The following is a 23,240-nucleotide window of genomic DNA, read 5'->3' on the forward strand; positions in this document are numbered from 1 at the left end:
TCGTGAGAATTATTTTACGATGTTTTCTTTTTATTATTGTATTATTTCCCTTCTACGTGACTTTACCGAAAGAACCAAGAAGATGAATCCCTGCAGTCACGAAAGCTTTAAATTGAAATGTTCGCAGTTAGTTTAGAGCCCTGTATCCATCCACAGCAGAACGAAGGCCTCTCCCACCCCGTGTCGTTGTCATTGGAGTTGTTCGACCATACTTCACCAAACCGGTGAGTGCGCGCGTTGGTGAAGGGAGTGTCAGGTCTGGATCAGACATCACCGACCACACACAATAACCTCAATTATCCCATAATTGTGTTGTCCCCCCCCCCTACGGTACCTCCCGATTAGCACGGTTGGCTACGTACGGTGCGAAAGAAGTTAAATATACAATACATAGACTCACACAGAGACCCATAGACTCACACGGAGATCCATAGACTCACACGGAGATTCATACTCACACAGAGACTCGTAGACTCACACAAAGACTCGTAGACTCACAGAGACCCGCAGACTCACACACAGAGACCCATAGACTCACAGAGATTTATAGACACACGCAAGGATCCATAGACTCACACATCCGTAGACTCACACAGAGACCCGTAGTCTTACACAGAGACCCGTAGACTCACACAGAGACCCATAGACTCACACAGAGACCCATAGACTCACACAGAGATTCATAGACTCACGCAAAGATCCATAGACTCACACAGAGATCCGTAGACTCACACAGAGATCCGTAGACTCACACAGAGACCCGTAGACTTACACAGAGACCCGTAGACTCACACAAAAACCCATAGACTCACACAGAGATTCAAAGACTCACACAGAGACCCATAGACTCACACAGAGACCCATAGACTCACACAGAGACCCATAGACTCACACAGAGACCCATAGACTCACACAGAGACCCGTAGACTCACACAGAGACCCATAGACTCACACAGAGACCCAGAGACTCACACAGAGACCCAGACACTCACACAGAGACCCATAGACTCACACAGAGACCCATAGACTCCCAGAGACCCATATACTCACACAGAGACCCATAGACTCGCACAGAGACCCATAGACTCGCACAGAGACCCATAGACTCGCACAGAGACCCGTAGACTCACACAGAGACCCATAGACTCACACAGAGACCCAGAGACTCACACAGAGACCCAGACACTCACACAGAGACCCATAGACTCACACAGAGACCCATATACTCACACAGAGACCCATAGACTCGCACAGAGACCCATAGACTCGCACAGAGACCCATAGACTCGCACAGAGACCCCTAGACTCACACAAAGACTCAAGACTCACACAGAGACCCATAGACTCACACAGAGACCCATAGACTTACACTGTAAGTCACACACACAGAGACCCATAGACTCACACAGAGACCCATAGACTCACACAGAGACCCGTAGACTCACACAGAGATTCATAGACTCACACAAAGACCCAGACTCACACAGATATTCATAGACTCACACAGAGATCCATAGACTCACACAGAGACCCACAGACTCACACAGAGACCCATAGACTCACACAGGGACCCATAGACTCACACAGAGAGCCATAGACTCACACAGAAACCCATAGACTCACACAGAGACCCATAGACTCACACAGAGACCCATAGACTCACACAGGGACCCATATATTAACACAGAGACCCATAGACTCACACATAGACCCATAGGCTCACACAGAGACCCATAGACTCACACAGAGACCCATAGACTCGCACAGAGATCCATAGACTCGCACAGAGACCCATAGACTCACACAGAGATCCATAGACTCACACAGAGACCCATAGACTCACACAGAGACCCATAGACTCACACAGAGACCCATAGACTCACACAGAGACCCATAGTTGTCCTTAATCCCCCCGGAACCTCCGATTAGTACCGTTGGCTACGTACGGCGCGAAAGAAGTTCAAGACATACATCCATGATTCATCAAGACTATGTATATTTCGTTAAGGGAATCACTTGAACTATTTCACATTAAAGTTATTGCCTTTCAGTTTTCATACAGCAAAAAAAATCAACGTTGTGTCGACAGTTATTAACGGTACTACGAAACAAATGGTAACAAAAGCGGGTGTGGGAGGAGCGGTGGCGCAGTGGTTAGCGCGCCGCTTGCGACATAAAACGCCGTGAAACAGCCGAGTGGCGGATTTGCGGGTTCGAACGGCTGTACATCGCCTTCGACACTGTCACGGAGCGGTGAAGTATGGTCAAACAACTATCCGATGTCGTCTTGCCTAACACGACGGCGTGGGTGGGTTGTGAGGCCTTAACATCATCCAGTTGTGCATTGAGAACGTCTTCTGAGAATGTAAAATTCCATTTTTTTTTAAATGCTTTACACACACACGGGGCGACGTCTTTAAAAGTCGACTCGTGCGCGGTTGTCGTCGCCGTTCGTAAATTACGGCGAAAGGGTACGAACAAAAGAAGAATTGCTAAGATTTATTTTTTGTTAATTTATATTTTTCTCACCTTCGCGAAGCCCGACAGCCTAGGCCGCGAAATTCGTCTCAGCGGCAGCAGGCGACGTTTTTTTAACTTCCCCCTCCCTCCGTTTGAAGGAAAAAAACTTAAACGGAACAAAAAAATGTTCTTTATCTTTAAAAACCAACTCCGCGTACCGCCGTGGCTTTAATCGGCGTGAAAAAAAAGTCAAAAATGGAAATCTTCGAACGGCGATAAGCAACTGAGCGAACGGCGGAAGCGAGGGAGGGCGCCCAAGGAGAAGCCTGCGGCCTAGATCCGCCCTGAATCGATCCGTCTGTTGGGCAACTCGGGGAATCGAATCTATTTTTTTTTGTTTGTTTGTTCTACTCACGAATTATTTGATTGAACAAAGGGTGGAAATTAGTGTTTTTCATTATTATCGCGTAGAAAATGGATAAAGGACGACAACGTCGCCGTCGGCTGACGGGAGGACAAACGAGACGACGCGGTTAAAAAATATCCACAAGCGATTCCGATTCGGGAATCGATGCCGTTGCGCGCAAGGGGTAATCGTTGTCGCGCGCGCTTCGTTGCTGTCCGCGGGCGGGAAAAGTTGGAGGGGTTGGGTGGGAGGGGCGATTCTGATCGGGAATCGACGCGAATCGATTTGTATTGAGCTCGCGTCTAATCGATTTTTCTAAATCCCCCTCCGCCCACCGCCGTAGAATTCCCATCGCGAGAGATTGACCCCCCCCTCACAAACACCACCCACCCACCCCCCCACATTGGTGGAGTGTATCCGAAAGAATCGATTTCCGCGCCGCGAATTCTTTGAAAATATAAAAAAAATCGATTATCAAAAATCGATTTACACAAAATTCACGATAATGAAGAATCGATTTTTATTCTGTAATCGAATTTTATTCTATTCGACAAAATAGTTTGTTTTATTAAATATCTATTTTTTTATTAAATGTTTTTCAATTGAGAATCTTTATTTATTTATTTATTGGAAATCGATGTTTTTTATCGCAAAAAATCGATACTTGTGTCCCTAACTGCACATATGTTTAAAAAAAGAGCTCTATAGCTCATCGGATTCCTCCAGTATCAATACATATTCTGATTCAATAACCAGGAAACTCACCCCGCGAATTCCAGCTCCCCCCCCATCAACGACCAATATTATCCTTAAGTAGAGGTTTTTGTTGGGTTATATCGCATACATATGAAGCGTCGGAAATACATAACACATACCGCCCGGTGTAGTTGCGGGCACAGACGCATCGGGGGTGCCACCCTGAGCTGGGGAAAGACAGAGAGCAGAGGTCGCAAACGGGTTTTGATTCCTTACCCGTACCCGTACCCGGCCGTACCAGGGTCGCAAACGGGTACCCGTACCCGGCCGTACCCGTACCCTACCCGTACCCGGCTGGGTACGGGTAGGGTACGGGTATCGGGTACCCGATTGCGACCTCTGGGATGAAGCCATGTTGCAGGCGCGGGTGGGTTGAAACTAGGAACTTGAATTGTGAGAAGAGACAAGACATTGGGAAATGAGTGACAAACGGTGACTCACCAGTGACTCACGGCCTACCCGTACCCGGCCGCACCAGGGTCGCAAACGGGTACCCGTACCCGGCCGGGTACGGGTAGCCGGGTATCGGGTAGGGTACGGGTATCGGGTACCCGGTTGCGACCTCTGACAGGGAGAGCAGGACCGTTGAGGGGCCAGGTTCTCCCCAACCCTGACCCCAGGTGAAGGGTTGGGGGGGGGTTCTTCCAGAGCCCTATGGAAGGTTCCAGAAAGGGGGCGGTACCGGGGGCGTGTAGTTTGGCTGGGAAGCGTGGTCAGTTAGCGAAGTGCTACAGATCCGTTCGCTAGCTAACACGCACACACACACAGCGAGCAGCCTAGATCAAGTAAGCCACACGTAACAACAGAACGCGATGTACAGCGAATTGTTTTATTAAACACGATGCCTCCTAAACAGTGTGTAGGCCTCTGTCGGCATACACTACACACACACAACAATCTTACCAAAAATGAAATCCAGGCCACAAAAAGACAATCTTCTCTCTCTCTCCCTCTCCCTTGGCTAAAAAAACATTCCACCCATCTGTGGAGATGAGCACTGTGGGAGCGCCATGGTGGCGAGATGTTAACTCCCTCGCCTGGTATACAGGAGGGTGTGGGTTCGATCCTGACCCTGACGCCTGCTGTATATTTGGAGTTTGCGTGTCTCTCTCTCTCATCATCGTCATCACGGTGGCTATGAGATGTTAACTACCTCGCCTGGTACGCAGTAGGTCGTGGGTTTGATCCTGACCCTGACGCTTGCTGTATATTTGGAGTTTGCATGTCTCTCTCTCGCCATGGTCGCGTGGATTTTTGTTTCCAGGTCCTCAGGTTTTTCCCTCCGGAATCAACATGCGTTTATTGTCGTTGGCTGCTATAAATGTCCACACGATGTTGATAAGCCCACTTCGTTGAGCTATCATTTGTGATGGCCGAGGTCGCTTCTGAAAAACAGCGACATAGCACAGTGGGGCCTTACTTTGTAAAATTAAAATAGTTGAATTTAAATTTCGATTTAAAGCTTTCGTGACTGCAGGGATTCATCTTCTTGGTTCTTTGGGTAAAGTCACGTAGAATGGAAATAATAATATAACAAAATAAAACGTAATAAAATAATTCTCACGACGTTTCGGCCACAACGCAAGCAGCCGTCCTCAGGTGAAGACCAGGTCTGTCGGGGAGACCAGGTCTGTCAGACCTGGTCTTCACCTGAGGACGGCTGCTTGCGTTGTGGCCGAAACGTCGTGAGAATTATTTTATTATGTTTATTTCATTTTAGTTGATTTTAGTCTATGGGTCTCTATGCATCTCTACATGTTTCAGAGTATTTGGCTGCTATAAATTTCCACATGACGATACCCCCCCCCCACCCCCTTCGTCGAGGCACCACTTGTGGCCTGGTCGCTTTTTCAAAAGAGCCACGCAGCTCGGTTTAAACAAATCAACAGTTTGACGATCCGTTCACGGGCCGTCAAGCGTCGTCGGAGAGCGCGGCACCGACGGCCCCCCCGTTGTTGCCGCTTGGCGGTTCCGCGTGGGCGTGCGTACGCAGGTGGCGAATCAGGGTGCAGTGCTGGAAGAAGTCGAGGCCGCACTCCTCGCAGTGGTACGGCTTCTCGCCCGTGTGCACCCGCCGCTGGTGCACGATGAGGTTCGGCTTCATCATGAACCTGACGTCGCACAGGTCGCAGCGGTACGGCTTCTCGCCCGTGTGCACCCGCATGTGGACCTGCAGGTTCACTTTTTGCGAGAAGGCCCGCGTGCAAACCTTGCAGGAGTACGGCTTCTCCTTTTCCCTCGCCGGCGAGCCGTCGCCGTCGCCGCCGCCGCCAAGCCGTGGCGGCACGGCCGGACGCGTAGTGGACAACCGTGGGGTCACGTGAGCCGCGCGTCGCCACGCTTGAACGTGCGACGTTTCTCCCGACGACTGCGTCGACGCGTGCGGCCGGCGTTCCGTGGCTGCGGCGGCCTCGTTCTGGAAGTCCGGGTGGGAGGGTCTTGCGACGAAGCCGTCACCTGACGAGGGGAGGAACGGCGGTTATCTCTTGCAGCAAGTTAAGATTCGGCATCGGGGCCTTCAAGTTCATTTATTAGGTGTAGCCCTGTGAGCCATTCGGCTCTTGAATCGGGTGCAACCGCAACAAACAAAAAAACATGAACAAAAAACATCTTAAAGTGAATATGTGACCGAGTGCAAACAGAAAATCCAAGAAAAGACAGCAAAATATTGCAGAAAAATCACCGGACACCAACCCTGTGCAAAAATCCCAGTGGGATGCAAGTCAAACAACCAACAACAACAACCACAAGACAACTTCGATTAAGGCCATCAGTCTAACTCTGTACTCCAACAAACAAACATGGCTAAACCAATACACTTTTCGAAATCACCAAAATAAAGCCATGAAAGCAATGCAACAGTGATCATAGGAACTGTGACGCCTGGCTCAAACTGAGGCGGCTTAAGTGAGCCGGCTCGCAGCCACACTGACCTTGAGCCCGTTCCCAGCTACGAATAGTTTGGGGGTGGGGGGGGAGGTAGCGGGGGAGTAGTGGGGGTCAGTGACCGGCGACGGTGTAGTACGGTCCAACGGACGGCAATGACCGACCGACACGACCGTGGCCGAAGCCTTTCGTGAAGCGGTGGCTTGACAAACGGCCGGAGAACAATGCGATGCATTGATTCGATAGATTTCGATGTAAAGCTTTCGTGACTGCAGGGATTCATCTTCTTGGTTCTTTCGGTAAAGTCGTCACGTAGAAGGGAAGTCATAAAATAATAAGTATAACCCGTAAAAACTAAGTTTTTCACTATAAATCCTTTATATGTGTGGCGGCTAGAGTCCTGTCGTCCTCTGGCTTGAGATGGCTGCCACCTATGGGTCAGATGATTGCCTGCCACCATTAAGCAATTGGTAATTAAATATAATATTTTTTTTTCACGAACATTAATTGTCACGCACAACGAGTCTGTGTGGAAAATGTCAGCTCGATTGGATCACGGGAAGTGGGTTAAAAAACGACCGAAAGATTTGCACGGTCCTAAGCAAGCAAGCGAACTTAATATAAAGGATTTAATAAAAATAAAACATAATAAAATAATTCTCACGACGTTTCGGCCACAACGCAAGCAGCCGTCCTCACCTCTCGCTTGCGTTGTGGCCGAAACGTCGTGAGAATTATTTTATTACGTTTTATTTTTTTTATTTTATTACCTCCCTTCTACGTGACTTTACCGAAAGAACCAAGAAGATGTATTCGATAGATTTTTCAACGGGGAGCGTTTACAGACGCCAGCGCGGCGACGCCCCAGCGGACTGCCAACAAGCGCCGCACCTTCGTGGGTCGCGGGCCTCTGAGCGCGGTCCGTCTGGCTCCACCCGGAGACCGCAGATTCCTCGGCCGGGGTATGATCCATCTCACGTGCACGAGGCCACACGATCGCCGCCACACCGCCCCCTGCATCAGCATCGGCGCACAAGCAGAATGGTTTGGGGAAACCTTCCCCGCGTCTCTCCCAGGAACGCTCAGTGATGCGACGATACCCTTGATAATCCCACCGCGTCGGTTGGCAGGGTTTGCGGATCGCAGACAGCGGTGCGTGCGCCGTACACTTGCCGTACCGTGTACCGCTTTCTCCTGGGGAGCCAGGGTATGGTTTGTTGTACCTCCGATTAGCACGGTTGGATACGTACGATGCGAAAGAATTTCAACGTGCGTACACGGCACCTCCTCATTGCTAATCTCTCACAATACAATGCCCCCCCCCCCCCCTACAGCTTCGTTTGTCAAGATTTACCCGATCTAACATTTACGTGCAAATTTCATCTCTAGCCCCGCCCACTGACCCTTGGGCTACACCCATCCCAAACCTTTATACTGGTAGGAACCTCTGGTTACACCAGCCCACAGGAGATTATTGTGTCCGTCCGTCGTGCAGGGAGGGGCTGGGTGGGGAGGGAGGGGCTGGGTGGGGAGGGGCTGCGTGGGGAGGGTGGGGCTGAGTGGGGAGGGGAAGGGCTGGGTGGGGAGGGGCTGGGTGGGGAGGGTGGGGCTGGGTGGGGGGTGGGAGGGGTGGGGCTGGTCACCCCGTGGTGCCCTTATAAAACTCAACGTTTAACCGACTCACGCCGGCTTGTGCCCGCCCTCACAGTCGGTCATATTTGCGGAATACACCACGCCGCCGTTGACCCTGGCCATTGACCGAGCAACCCAACGTTCCTACCAGCTCCCTCTGCAGGAATACTGGAGGAGGAATCCGATGAGCTATGGAGCTCTATTGCGGAAACCAACCCTTCATGGTGGAAATTCAAACACGCTTCACAGCCATGACCGAGACAGGATGGAAAATAGGGGACAGTCCACAACATTCTTGGTTTCATATTCCGGAGACAACTATTTTTCCAATCGTATATAATCGGTGCTTATTCATTCAGGAAAGCCTCAGAGAGGGAGAGAGAGAGAGGCCTTAGCGACGTGGTGAGGGGTGACCCCACACGTGTCCCCATACTTCACCGTGCGTGTCCCCCGAATGCGACGAGGAGCAAGGCCTGTATTCCATCACGGTTTCGACCTCGTTCTGGAAGCCCGAGTGGGTAGGCCCTGCAGCAGTGAAGAAGCCACCTGATGGCCGGGGGAGGAGATGGAGGGGGGGGTGGCGGGGAGGAAATATGATTGGTTCTTGCAGCAAGGCACAAGACGGGCGGCTGAGATTCAGGCCGAGTATTCCTGGTAAGATTAAAAACCCAATAAGTATAACCCGTAAAAACAAAGTTTTTCACTATAAATCCTTTATATGCGTGGCGGCTAGAGTCCTCTCGTCCTCTGGCTTGAGATGGCTGCCACCTATGGGTCAGATGATTGCATTGCACCATTAAGCAATTGGCAATTAAATATAATATTTTTGTCCTAAAAAGTGTAAAATTTTGGAAAAAATTTTCACGAACATTAATTGTCACGCACAACGAGTCTGTGTGGAAATGTTAGCTCCATTGGATCACGGGAAGTGGGTTAAAAAACGACCGAAAGATTTGCACGGTCGTAAGCAAGCAAGCAAGCGAACTTAATATAAAGGATTTAAAAATGTGTAATGTGAGGTTATATCCGGGTCATTGACGGATTACAACTCGTCACGATGATTGGCTCTGCCGGTCCTGGTCCATAGCCAATGGGGGGAAGCCTATAGGGCGTGGCCCTGACGTAATGGAAAGGTGACAGCTGTTTGTAGAGGATTGGTTCTGCTGGCTTTGGCCACAGCCAATGGGGAGACGAGTCAGGGGCGTGGTCCCGGGAGCCTACGATGGAGTCTGGAAGATTCCATGGAGGCTAACCAGGATTGGTGGAAACGTACCACGTGACCCGGGTATTAAATAGGGGTGGAGACGAACGACACGTGGTCAGAACTGGAACGAACGGAGGGGTGAGGCCACGCTGGAGCGGGGTCCAGGCTGCCACGTGGCTTGCGCACATCTCTCTCTTTCTATCCCTCTCACGCTGTCTGTCAGGAGCGTGAAGGAAGAGCTGTGATGAACGATGAATAAAGACCGGATTCGAGAAGTCACTTCAACGACCTTTATTACAAATGTTTAGTTTTATTTCTATGCATGTGTTTGTTTTTTCTAAAGAAATTTGTTTACCTTTCCTATACTCCTATCGTCTGTTTGTACTGTTGTTGTTGTAACGTGCCCACGTGCCCGCGTGCCCCTGCTGGGCATCTGTGATGAAGAGCTGGATAACGCATCGGATTCCTCCTCCAGTATAAATTAAAAAAATTCTGATTCTGAAGTCACGGCTCAAGTGAACCGGCTGAAAGTCACGAGGGGCGCCGTGGTGGCTAGGAGATGTTCACTCCCTCGCCCGGTATGCAGGAGGTCGTGTGTTCGATTCCGACCCCTGACGCCTGCTGCTGCTGTATATGTGGAGTTAGCGTATCTCTCTTCCGCGTGGTCGCGTGGATCTTTCTCTGGGTCCTCCCGGGGTTTTTCCCCCTCCGCGTTTAGAATCAACATCGCACGCTTCCAGTATTCGGGAGCTGCCATAAATTTCCACGTGAGGACGATAAAAGCCCACTCTATTGAACTATCATCATTTGTGATAGCCAGGTCGCTGCTGAAAAAAGAGCTACATAGATTTCGATTTAAAGCTTTCGTGACTGCAGGGATTCATCTTCTTGGTTCTTTCGGTGAAGTCACGTAGACGCTCCAAGCCTGGGGCGTGTCATTCAGACTCTGTCTTCTCGACAGGCCTGTTCTTCACCTGAGGACGGCTGCTTGCGTTGTGGCCGAAACGTCGTGAGAATTATTTTATTATGTTTTATTTTTATTATTTTTTTTATTTCCATTCTACGTGACTTTACCGAAAGAACCTAAGAATAAGAGCTACATAGGTTCGGTGGGCATTAAACTTTGCAAAATAAAAAAAGTAGCAAACAAAGTAGACTCTCGATTATCCACAGAAATAACCGGGAGGGAGGCCGCGGATAATTCTACATCGCGGATAATCCAAATGTATCTACTTTTCACGGATCTCTCTGACAAAAACCACTAATATAGATAGATACAGGTTACGTTTTCAGTTTATCTGCAATCGCACGGTTTATTAAATGAAAACTCACAAGCATAAATGATCGGAGAAATCACTAAAAATGAAGGACAATTGACGATTTCTATTGTAACCCTTTCGATTTAGAACGAATGCTAACGATCGATGCGCATGCTCAGTGATAACCCTACTCCCTCCCTTTGATGCTGCTAATCCTGCATAATGCACGGGCATAATATGACTTTGAAACCCCCCGCCCACCTCCTACGCATTCCACAAGTAGTGACTAATCCCATATCTGCATTTCCCATAAATATGCTAAATTCCTCTTGATATGCAAATTATTTTGTCAAGGCGCTCTTCCCCCTCCAACCCAGCTTAAATATGCGCTGCCAAGCCTGGTGGTGTTTCATTCAGACTCTGTCTTCTCGACAGACCTGTTCTTCACCTGAGGACGGCTGCTTGCGTTGTGGCCGAAACGTCGTGAGAATTGTATTTTATGATGTTATATTTTTATTATTTTATTATTTCCCTGTACATATGCCCGCGTGTTGGAACGTCTTTCGCACGCAATAACGGACACGGGAGTAGGCGAGCCAGCCACGCACGTCAACCGCTACCCTGTCGGAAATTCCAGCTCCACCTGGGCCTGCTGAGTGCTCAACCGGATCGATGGCGACGTGCAACAACCGCGAGCTACCGGCCTGCGACGTCACCGGGCGAGCGAGCGTTACCATCGGGCTGCTCCACTTTAACGAAATGTAGGCCGTGGCTGGGGCTGGAGTCCATGTCCAGGGTCTGAGTCACGGTCGGATCGTCTGGGGACAGGCAAGACACACGGCTGTGGCATCAGTCATCATCCGTGAATTGCACCCGAACGGGTTGCTCCTGCAGGTAACCAAATACGGGGACTTCTCGAGTTGCGAGCATTTGACCTGCGAACTTTCAGAGGCGGGAACAGACCAGGTCCGTATGTCCAGTTGCGGTTCGTGAGTTCAACCGTTGCACAACAGATGGCGGTGATGTCATCTACTTCTGCAGAACGTGAAAAACCAGTGGCATCTACATCTCCAGAACGTGAAGAACCAGTGACATCTACATCTGCAGAACGTGAAGAACCAGTGGCATCTACATTTGCAGAACGTGAAGAACCAGTGGCATCTACATCTGCAGAACGTGAAAAACCAGTGGCATCTATATCTGCAGAACATGAAGAACCAGTGGCACCTACATCTGCAGAACGTGAAGAACCAGTGGCATCTACATCTGCAGAACGTGAAGAACCAGTGTCATCTACATCTGCAGAGCGTGAAGAACCAGTGTCACCTACATCTGCAGAACGTGAAGAACCAGTGGCATCTACATCTGCAGAACGTAAAGAACCAGTTGCATCTACATCTGTAGAACGTGAAGAACCAGTGGCATCTACATCTGCAGAACGTAAAGAACCAGTGGCATCTACATCTGCAGAACGTGAAGAACCAGTGTCATCTACATCTGCAGAGCGTGAAGAACCAGTGGCATCTACATCTGCAGAGCGTGAAGAACCAGTGTCACCTACATCTGCAGAACGTGAAGAACCAGTGGCATCTACATCTGCAGAACGTAAAGAACCAGTGGCATCTACATCTGCAGGACGTGAAGAACCAGTGGCATCTACATCTGCAGAACGTGAAGAACCAGTGGCATCTACATCTGCAGAACGTAAAGAACCAGTGGCATCTACATCTGCAGAACGTAAAGAACCAGTGGCATCTACATCTGCAGAACGTGAAGAACCGTGGCATCTACATCTGCAGAACGTGAAGAACCAGTGGCATCTACATCTGCAGAACGTGAAAAACCAGTGGCATCTACATCTACAGAACGTGAAGAACCAGTGGCATCTACATCTGCAGAACGTGAAGAACCAGTGGCATCTACATCTGCAGAATGTGAAGAACCAGTGGCATCTACATCTGCAGAACGTGAGGAACCAGTGGCATCTACATCTGCAGAACGTGAAGAACCAGTGGCTTCTACATCTGCAGAATGTGAAGAATCAGTGGCATCTACATCTGCAGAACGTGAACACCCAGTGGCATCTACATCTGTAGAACGTAAAGAACCAGTGGCATCTACATCTGTAGAACGTGAAGAACCAGTGGTATCTACATCTGCAGAACGTGAAGAACCAGTGGCATCTACATATACAAAATATTAAGAACCAGTGTCGTCTACATCTACAGAACGTAAAGAACCAGTGGTATCGATATCTGCAGAACATGAAGAACCAGTGGCATCTACATCTACAGTGGCATCTACATCTGCAGAACGTGAAAAACCAGTGGCATCTACATCTGTAGAACGTGAACACCCAGTGGCATCTACATCTGTAGAACGTGAACATCCAGTGGCATCTACATTTGAACCGGAGCTCTCTGGGAATAACACGGGGGGCACTGGGGACTGCGGGCAAGCGTCCGCCCCCCCCTACCCCCCTGGCCCCCCCCCCCGCCCCCCTCCCGCCCCCCCCCGCCCCCCCCCCCCAGGACTGCCCAGAGCGCGCACTACCGCGGGGAGACTCCGCTTTGATCCGATGCACGGCGAGGCTGGAGTCCGAGTCGACGTCCAGAGTCTCGGTCAACGCCGGCTCATCTGAGACGAGAGAGGGGGACGCACACACACACACACCGCTGGCGTCGGCGACTTGAGGCACGCGGGTAGCGTCTAGATCACTCTAGAAGCATCCGCCAACATGCCAATGCCGCGTGCGACGCTACCGCCGTGGCGGCCGCACGACCGCCTGTTCCAACCCGCGTGACGTTAGTTCCCTCTTATTCTCAGGGTTTTTTCGGTAAAGTCACGTAGGTAAAAAAATTTAAAATGAATAAAAGTAAAATAAAAATTAACCCGTAAAAACTAAGTTTTTCACTATAAATCCTTTATATGCGTGGCATCGGTTTTATTTTATTATTCATTTCTGTTTTTCTTGAGTATGAGTTTCATTTTTATCACATTGGTATTTAAAATTAAATATGAAAATTTTTTTTTTCTAAAAAGTGGAAAATTTTGTTAAAAAACTTTTCACGAAAATAAATTGTCACGCACAACGAGTCTGTGTGCAAAATGTCAGCTCGATTGGATCACGGGAAGTGGGTTAAAAAACGACCGAAAGATTTGCACGGTCGTAAGCGCGCAAGCAAGCAAGCAAGTGAACTTAATATAAAGGATTTAAAAATAAAACCCTCTACGGGGAGGAATTCCACCTATCTGTTAGAGTTTTTAACAGACAACGAGACAAGAAGTCACAGCTTCTCGAGACACTGGCCTTCCTCAAGAGATGCCGAGATAACAAGGTAATACCCATCGCTTTATATATACAAGGACTGTTTTCTTGGAATTTCTCTCACTTGATACAGCTATCGTGCTGTGACGGTTCCACCTGAAGACGGAAGCTTGTGTTGCCTCCGAAACGTCGTGATTTTTATTTTATTTTTATTTTATTAATTTAAATTTTTTACCTACGTGACTTTACCGAAAAAACCTAAGAATATGAATCCTTGCAGTCACGAAAGCTTCAAATCTAGAGTTAGTTCCTACCGCTCGATCGCGTTACGCCCGATTCGAAATCCGCGTTATCTGTCATGAAAGCCCGGCGTTCCGTTTGTCCGTCAACGAAATGATAGGATACTAGATTTGAAGCTTTCGTGACTGCAAGGATTCATACTCTTAGTTTTTTCGGTAAAGTCACGTAGGTAAAGAATGAAATTAAAATTAATAAAAATAAAATAAAATCACGACGTTTCGGAGGCAACACAAGTCTCCGTCATCAGGTGGGACCGTCACAGCCAGATTTGCTGTATCAAGTGAGGCAGGGATTCCAAGATGCAAGTTCTTAGATACAAGTTAAATGATAGGAGCCTTCCAGGAGGCCTGAATCGAAAAAGTTATAGCAAGTGGACTCCCCTCCCTCAGATGTGAGGGTAGAAAGTTGACCCAACAGGATTGTATGTATGATGTGTGTAAGTATATATGTAGATACTATACCGGCTCTTGTATGTAGGGTGTGTAGGAATATATACCTATACACCCTACATACAATAGTCAGTAGTATCTTCCTACACACTATAGATTCAGTAGTATCTGCACACATGGGGGAGGATATTGGTCGCGAAAGTGTTCAACTGAGATGATGACTTGGGCGAGTTTAACACGTAACAGGGCTTTTACGACCAATATCATCCATCATAGGGGTTTTTTGGGTGTTAAATCTCGTAAATATATGTTTCGTTAAACCCGCCACCACCCAACACAGCCAATTAGTAAGGTTTGTCACGTAAACAGAACGTGCCCAATTCGTCACTAGTACAGCACGCCGGTGTAGTGTAGTGTATAGTGTAGTGTATAGTAGTGTAGTGTATAGTGTAGTGTATAGTGTAGTGTGTAGTGTAGTGTATAGTGTAGTGTGTAGTGTAGTGTGTAGTAGTGTAGTGTATTGTGTATAGTAGAATAGTGTGTAGTGTATAGTGTAGTAGTGTAGTGTATTGTGTATAGTAGTGTAGTGTATAGTGTAGTGTATAGTGTAGTGTGTAGTGTATAGTGTAGTGTGTAGTAGTGTAGTGTGTAGTAGTGTAGTGTATTGTGTATAGTGTATAGTGTAATGTATAGTGTAGTGTATAGTGTAGTGTATCGTAGTGTAATGTATAGTGTAGTGTATAGTGTAGTGTATAGTAGTGTAGTGTATAGTGTAGTGTATAGTGTAGTATACTAGCACAGCAACACCGGTTGGGTGTTGGAGAGCAAAGCCACAACATTAACAATCTGAGTACGACGTTTCGCCAGTAATTACAACCAGCTTCATCAGGCGGACGGTGAGATTCGTGGTGAAATCCTCCCGATTCGTTCCATAAATAGAGGGGGGTAGATGCGATGACGTCACTTGTGAGCACTTCTTGCGCAAAGTGGGCGAAACCGGTGGGGAAATGTCAAGCATAAGATGGGTTACTAATAGGGGTTTATTCCCTTTTTGCTGGCAACAAAACTGATACCTTTTGCAAGGAATCACGCTTACATTAACCACGATACTTGCAGTCAAATGCAAACACAAAACAATACTCTGATAATTTGTGCATTGTCTTTGAAACTGATTGGTCCACACCAGAGACAGCTTTCTTTAGAGCCTAGTCTCATATGGTGTTCGACCAGATGACGCCAAAAGGCGTACAGTTCAAAGACAATGCACTATCAGAGTAATGAGAGCTCGGGGAAAAACCCTATCAGTATATTTTGGTACTGGCAAAGCAAGTTCCATGATGTAGCTGCTCACCCCGAGCTCTCATTACTCTGGTAGTGCGTTATCTTTGAACTGTGCGCCTTTTGGCGTCATCTGGTCGAACACCATATGAGACCAGGCTCTAAAGAAAGCTGTCTCTGGTGTGGACCAATCAGTTTCAAAGACAATGCACACATTATCAGAGTATTGTTTTTTGTTTGCCTTTGACTGCAAGTATTGTGGTTAATGTAAGCATGGTTCCTTGGAAAAGGTGTCAGTTTTGTTGCCAGAAAAAAGGGGAAAAACCCCTATTAGTATATTTTGGTACTGGCAAAGGAAGTCCCATGACATAAGAGGGGTTGGCGGGGGGGGTTGGGAGGCGGGGTGTCAGGCTGTCTAGGCCAGGGGTCGGCAACCAAAATAACAAGAAGAGCCATTTCTTTCCAATTCGGTACAAAATTCAGTATTTCAAGAGCCGCAATGCATCTATGTACATACTGTACATACGTACATATCGTCAAGAAGCAGCCCGTAAAGAGCCGCATGCGGCTCCGGAGCCGTAGGTTGCCGACCCCTGGTCTAGGCGAAGAGATGCAGAGAGATTGGAAAGCGTCCTCTAGCCCGTCAACCTCTTCAACATTTACAGTGGAACACATCGAAGGCCCAATTCTCCTCCGTCAACCCCACCGGGGTAATCTCACTTCCGACTTCTACCTCACTCTGTTTGCCACCACGATCCAGTCCATTGGTCCATCTCGTCCGCAGCGTTAGCCCGCACCGCTACCATTGGACATCTCGCTCGTCTGAATTTTCGAGGCTTCTTTTATTTGTAAATACGCTATTTCCCGCTGGGTCACCATTGACCCCGTCTGCGCACCAAAGATGACGACACTCGGCCGTCGGCTGGAAAGACGGCGAAATAAATCCAAACTTATTTAAGTGTCAGCGGATCTCTCCCACATCCCTGGCACCCACCGACCTCTCTATTTGGCGTACTGCGGTGGCGAGATGTTCGCTACCTCGCCTGGTGTACAGGAGGTCGTGGGTCTGATTCCGACCCTGACGCCTGCTGCTGTATATTTGGAATTTGCGTGTCTCTCTCATCATCACAGTGGCTGGGAGATGTTAAATCCCTCACCTGGTATACAGGAGGTCGTGGGTTCAATACCGACCCTGACGCCTGCTGTATATTTGGAGTTTGCGTGTCTCTCTCATCATCATCACAGTGGCTTGGAGATGTTAACTACCTCGCCTGGTGTACAGGAGGTCGTGGGTTCGATACCGACCCTGACGCCTGCTGCTGTATATTTGTAGTTTGCGTGTCTCTCTCTCATTATCATCACGGTGGCTAGGAGATGTTTACTACCTCGCCTGGTGTACAGAAGGTCGTGGGTTCGATACCGACCCTGACGCCTGCTGCTGTATATTTGGAGTTTGCGTGTCTCTCTCTCATCATCATCACGGTGGCTAGGAGATGTTCACTACCTCGCCTGGTATACAAAAGGTCGTGGGTTCGATACCGACCCTGACGCCTGCTGTATATTTGGAGTCTGCGTGTCTCTCTCATCATCACGGTGGCTGAGAGATGTTAAATCACTCAACTGGTATACAGGAGGTCACGGGTTCCATCCCGACCCTGATGTTGCCTGCTGCATTTTTCGAGTCTGTGTGTCTCTCTCATCATCACGGTGGCTGGGAGATGTTAAATCCCTCACCTGGTATACAGGAGGTCACGGGTTCCATCCCGACCCTGATGATGCCTGCTGCATTTTTAGAGTTTGCGTGTTTTCCGCGGGTTCTTCGGTTTTTGCCCTCCGCATTTAGAATCAACATCGCGCGTTTAGAGTTGCTGGCTGCTGTAACATTTCCACGTGAAAAGCCACTTCGTTGAGTTATCATTCGTGGTCAGGTCACTTCTGAATTAGAGCTCCATGGCCCTTACCTGGTAAAATATAAATAGTTCAGTTCGTAGTTTAGTCTATATTTAAAAAGCGAGCAAAGCGCCGATTACCGTTTTCCATAAGATGACTCGTCTCTGTCGCCATCAAGTTTTCCGCGCCGGGCGCACCCGCGGACGAGGGAGAAGCCGCCGTGTATTTCCGATCGTCCGCGTCTCCCAGCCTCTGCGCAGACAGCAGCAGCTCCCGGCTCAGGCCGCTGAATAGAGCGAGCAGCACGTCCACCAGCCCTCCCAGCGTCACGTCGCCCGGGGAGGAGGCGGCCGCATCGTCGTGGTGGTGCCCGTCGCCCTGCAGGGCCTTCACCACCTGCCGCAGCACGGCGTAGAAGCCGAAGGGCAGGCGGTCGCGCGCCGCGGCCAGCAGCTCGGCACGCACGAGGCCGTCCCCGACGCAGGCGCGCAGGACCCCGTAGTCCCGGATGCCCAGCTCCGAGTCCATGGCCCGGGCCACCTCCTGGTTCACGCCTTGCGCCTCCAGCCACGCCGGGAAGTCGTCCATCGGCTCCGGCAGCACCGGGGCGGCCACCGCGCACGCCATGCTGGCGGGGGGCGGCGTAGAAACGGACCGCGAAATTTAGGGGAAAATGGACACTGATTTGACGTTCAAGAATTATTATGAGTATTCCTGGAAATCTCTTGAGACGCAAATTGTAGTTTGTTACGTGTGTAGTAACAGCCCACACGGCATTCTTCAACTGATACGAGTCTTTATTTCCCGCGGCAGGAGACACAAGCACGCGCCTTCAAGGATTCCCGTCACTCCAAGCGTCCCGAACTCCCTCGCTCCCCCCCCCCCCCCTTGAGCCCCTTTCCCGATGGTTCGTTGACTTCCCGCCTTCCCTCTGACCAATCACCTTCCCAGTTTACCTAACGGATTCCCAACCCATCCCTCCCCCGTCAATCATCCTCCGTTTCCCATTTTGTATTTCTCCCAAACAATTCCCTTCAAATTCCCTGCCTCTGACCACCGATCCCCTTTTTCAGGCCCCGTTAAGTAGTTTCATTCTATTTATTTCATTTATTAGGTATAGCCCTGTAACATCGCTGTCAAACCGATACGCTTTACCCCGTATTCTTATACAGAGAAATAGAGCTTTCAGGTCCATACGGCGTACAGCCGTTTCAATACGGGGATTTTTTGTTGTTGTCTATTTTTTACTTAAAGCTTTTGTGACTGCAGCAATTCATATTCTTTGGGTCTTTCAGTAAAGCCACGTAGATAGAACAAATAATAAATAATAAAAATAATAACAACATCACGACGTTTTGATCGACCACTCAGTCCTATCGTCTCCACTATTAGCTCACCCACCTACAAAGTGGCCCGATTTATGCCTGAGACCTTGCAACCATTCACTGCTAAGACCGCCTCAGCTGTACTTAACTCAGCTCACTTCTTCTTGGTTCTTTCGGTAAAGTCACGTAGAAGGGAAATAATAAAATAATAAAAATAAAACATAATAAAATACAATTCTCACGACGTTTCGGCCACAACGCAAGCAGCCGTCCTCAGGTGAAGAACAGGTCTGTCGGAAAGACAGCGTCTGAATTAAACACCACCAGGCTTGGCAGCGTATATTTAAGCTGGGTTGGTATCTTCAATTAAGGACATCTCACTATCTCCAGGTGATTTGCTTGTCAGTTTCGATGTGCTATCTTTGTTTATCAAAGTTCCTTTGCCTGACACCATTGCAAATCATTGAAGATTTGGTCCAACAAGGAATGAATGCTGATGTACCGGCCCTGATTAGACACTGCCTCACCAACACTTACTTCACCTGGAATGGAACATTCTACAAACAAGTTGAAGGTACCCCAAATGGGTTCTCCCTTATCTCCAGTTGTAGCCAATGTTTTCATGGAGAAATTTGAGACAGATGCCATCCAGGCATCCACCCTACGTCCGTCCTTGTGGAAGAGATACGTGGATGACAAGTTCGTCATCTGGCCACATGGCCTACCAGCTCTGGACCAATTCTTCAACCACATCAATTCCATACACTCAGCCATCAAATTCACCATGGAGGTGGAAAAGGATGGAAAGTCACTATTCTTGGATGTTTTAATTGAAAAGAGACCTGATGGCTCAATGGGACAATCTTTCTACAGAAAAGCCACCCATACGGATGCCTACCTCAAACCTGACTCCCACCACCATCCATCCCAGAAGAATTCCCTCATCAAAACTCTACACCATAGAGCTCGTTGTATTTCCGACCGTCACCACCTATCCAGTGGGTGAGTGGTTGTGTGGGTGGTTGAGTGGGTGAGTGGGTGAGTGAATGGGTGAGTGGGTGAGTGGGTGGGTGAGTGGGTGGGTGGGTGAGTGGGTGGGTGAGTGGGTGGGTGAGTGAGTGGGTGGGTAAGTGGGTGGGTGAGTGGGTGGGTGAGTGGGTGGGTGGGTGAGTGGGTGGGTGAGCGGGTGAGCGATTGAGTGAGTGGGTGGGCGAGTGGGTGGGTAAATGGGTGGGTAAGTGGGTGGGTGAGTGAGTGGGTGGGTGAGTGGGTGGGTGAGTGAGTAGGTGGGTAAGTGGGTGCGTGGGTGGGTGAGTGCGTGGGTGGGTGCGAGGGTGGGTGGATGAGTGCGTGGGTGGGTGAGTGCGTGGGTGGGTGAGTGCGTGGGTGGGTGAGTGCGTGGGTGAGTGGGTGGGTGCGTGGGTGGGTGGTTGAGTGGGTGAGTGGATGAGTGAGTGGGTGAGTGGGTGGGTGAGTGAGTGGGTGAGCGATTGAGTGAGTGGGTGGGCGAGTGGGTGGGTAAGTGGGTGGGTAAGTGGGTGGGTGAGTGAGTGGGTGAGTGAGTGAGTGGGTGAGTGCGTGGGTGGGTGAGTGCGTGGGTGAGTGCGTGGGTGGGTGAGTGCGTGGGTGGGTGGGTGAGTGCGTGGGTGGGTGAGTGCGTGGGTGGGTGAGTGCGTGGGTGGGTGAGTGCGTGGGTGGGTGGGTGAGTAGATAGGCGTTTTAGATGGGGTTAGTGGGTGGGTGAGTCTGTGGGCGAGTAGGTGAGTGTGTGGATGGGTGAGTAGGTGAGTGTGTGGATGGGTGAGCAGGTGAGTGTGTGGATGGATGAGTAGGTGAGTGTGTGGATGGGTGAGTAGGCGAGTGTGTGGATGGGTGAGTAGGTGAGTGTGTGGATGGGTGAGTAGGCGAGTGTGTGGATGGGTGAGTAGGTGAGTGTGTGGATGGGTGAGTAGGCGAGTGAGTCGATGGGTGCGTGTGTTGTTGTGACCTGCATTGTCAATCTGGTTGAACAGTGTCTTGTACACCTCACCACCACCACCTCACCACCTCACCACCACCACCTCACCACCACCACCTCACCACCACCACCACCTCACCACCACCACCACCACCTCAACACCACCACCACCTCACCACCACCACCACCTCACCACCACCACCACCTCACCACCACCACCTCACCACCACCACCTCACCACCACCACCAGCTCACCACCACCACCAGCTCACCACCACCACCTCACCACCACCACCACCACCTCACCACCACCACCTCACCACCACCACCTCACCACCACCACCACCTCACCACCACCACCTCACCACCACCACCTCACCACCACACCACCACCACCTCACCACCACCACCACCTCACCACCACCACCACCTCACCACCACCACCACCTCACCACCACCACCACCTCACCACCACCACCACCTCACCACCACCACCACCTCACCACCACCACCACCTCACCACCACCACCACCTCACCACCACCACCACCTCACCACCACCACCTCACCACCACCACCTCACCACCACCACCTCACCACCACCACCACCTCACCACCTCACCTCTTCTGCGACTCGCCCTCGCCTCTGCCGAGTGCACGCGCGAGGGACCGCGCGCATATGACTCCCGCGGCGGAGGGGCGGGAGGAGGGCGTCGGAAGGGTCCGCGGTGAAGTTGCGCACTCATATGTTGACCCGAGTCAACAAAGGGAACGCGTCATTTCCACTAACGACAGCGAGCCGCGCTAGGACGATGATATAATAGAATTGGGATTATGCAATTTCGATTAATAATTTTTGGATTTATTTACGAGTTATTGTTAAAAAGCTTCCCGCCATGGACTTACGGAGCGTCTAAACAAGAAATATATTTAAAGGAAAGCTCTGTCTACCCCCCCCCCCCCCCAAAAAAAAAAAACATGCTTCAAATCGTCTTCTTGGTTCTTTCGGTAAAGTCACGGAGAAGGGAAATAATAAAATAATAAAAATATAACATAATTAAATAATTCTCACGACGTTTCGGCCACAACGCAAGCAGCCGTCCTCAGGTGAAGAACAGGGCTGTCGGAAAGACAGCGTCTGAATGAACACCACCAGGCTTGGCAGCGTATATTTAAGCTGGGTTGGAAGGGGGGAAGGGCGCCTTGACAAAGGAATTTGCATATCAAGAGGAATTTCTCATATTTATGGGAAATGCAGATATGGGATTAGTCACTACTTGTGGAATGCTTAAAATCGCTTTAAACTATTGTCATTGTAGTGCGTATTTAATCTGGCGCTGCACTCTGATGTTGTAGGAGAAAACATTTATTAAAAAGTCTATTTAATTAAGTAGAACGTGTTGTCTATATTCATTTAAAGTTGCGCATTTTGATGTGACGTCACATTTCTCAAGCCCCCCCCCCCCCATCGTCACACATCGTCACAAATGTCTGACCCCCCCCCCCCTAGGTGCGTGACGTCATTTATGTACGGCCCCTAATAGAATTATAATTATGCAATTTAACAGAATAATTCTTGTTTTTATTTACGAGTTCTTGTTAAAGAGAGTCCCGCCATGTACTTACTGAGCGTCTAAACAAGAAATACATCTAAGAGGTCGTAACAAACCACCGTAAACTAAAACTAATTTTATTTTAATCTAGATTTGAAGTTTTCGTGACTGCAGGGATCCATACTCTGTGGATCTTTCGGTAAAGTCACGTAGGTACCCGTACCCGGCCGCACCAGGGTCGCAAACGGGTACCCGTACCCGGCCGGGTGGTACGGGTAGCCGAGTATCGGGTAGGGTACGGGTATCGGGTACCCGGTTGCGACCTCTGAGCCAGCCCCAGCCCAGGGGGATATAAGGGGGGGCCCCGTGAGGAGCGTGGCGTTCTTCGTGTGCTTGTGTCAAGAAGATCCACGTTGGCGAGAAGCAGAGGTCGCAACCGGGTACCCGATACCTGTACCCTACCCGATACCCGGCTACCCGTACCCGGCCGGGTACGGGTAGCCGTTTGCAACCCTGGTGCGGCCGGGTACGGGTAGACAGTCACTGGTGAGTCACCGTTTGTCACTCATTTCCCAACGTCTTGTCTCTTCTCACAATTCAAGTTCCTAGAATCAACCCACCCGCGCCTGCAACATGGCTTCATCCCAGAGGTCGCAATCAGGTACCCGATACCCGTAC

The 23,240-nt window shown here is 49.7% G+C and overlaps 2 protein-coding genes across 5 annotated transcripts in view; both read right to left on the reverse strand.

Moving 5' to 3' along the window:
- The window catches only part of LOC144952680 (uncharacterized), a 30,250-nt gene extending 27,408 nt beyond the window's left edge, over nucleotides 1-2,842 (reverse strand). For all 4 annotated transcript variants that reach the window (XM_078883174.1, XM_078883167.1, XM_078883160.1 and 1 more), the window contains exon 1: nucleotides 2,530-2,842. The gene's annotated coding sequence lies outside the window, so the exon portion shown is untranslated. The remainder of the gene's footprint in view (nucleotides 1-2,529) is intronic.
- Nucleotides 2,843-4,453: 1,611 nt separating this feature from the next.
- On the reverse strand, nucleotides 4,454-21,684 carry LOC144952747 (uncharacterized). The gene is made up of 7 exons (XM_078883240.1): nucleotides 21,632-21,684; nucleotides 17,869-18,356; nucleotides 13,157-13,240; nucleotides 11,338-11,421; nucleotides 8,579-8,686; nucleotides 7,400-7,522; nucleotides 4,454-6,079 (listed from the first exon to the last, which is right to left on the reverse strand). The coding sequence occupies exons 2-7, from the start codon at nucleotides 18,353-18,355 to the stop codon at nucleotides 5,535-5,537; spliced, it is 1,431 nt and encodes a 476-aa protein (XP_078739366.1). The 5' UTR covers nucleotide 18,356; nucleotides 21,632-21,684; the 3' UTR covers nucleotides 4,454-5,534.
- Between the last annotated feature and the right edge of the window lie 1,556 nt (nucleotides 21,685-23,240).

This window comes from Lampetra fluviatilis, chromosome 3 (assembly GCF_964198595.1).
Source record: "Lampetra fluviatilis chromosome 3, kcLamFluv1.1, whole genome shotgun sequence".
NCBI lineage: Eukaryota > Metazoa > Chordata > Hyperoartia > Petromyzontiformes > Petromyzontidae > Lampetra > Lampetra fluviatilis.

What these genes read in the sequence shown, in the direction of transcription:
- LOC144952747 (XM_078883240.1), bottom strand. Translation starts at nt 18,355, where the DNA reads ATGGCGTGCGCGGTGGCCGCCCCGGTGCTGCCGGAGCCGATGGACGAC. An exon ending in GAGTCATCTTATGGAAAACG is followed by an intron (nt 13,241 to 17,868) that starts GTAATCGGCGCT and finishes CTCTCGTCTCAG; the next exon opens with ATGAGCCGGCGTTGACCGAG. An exon ending in TAAAGTGGAGCAGCCCGATG is followed by an intron (nt 8,687 to 11,337) that starts GTAACGCTCGCT and finishes CCCGGCCATCAG; the next exon opens with GTGGCTTCTTCACTGCTGCA.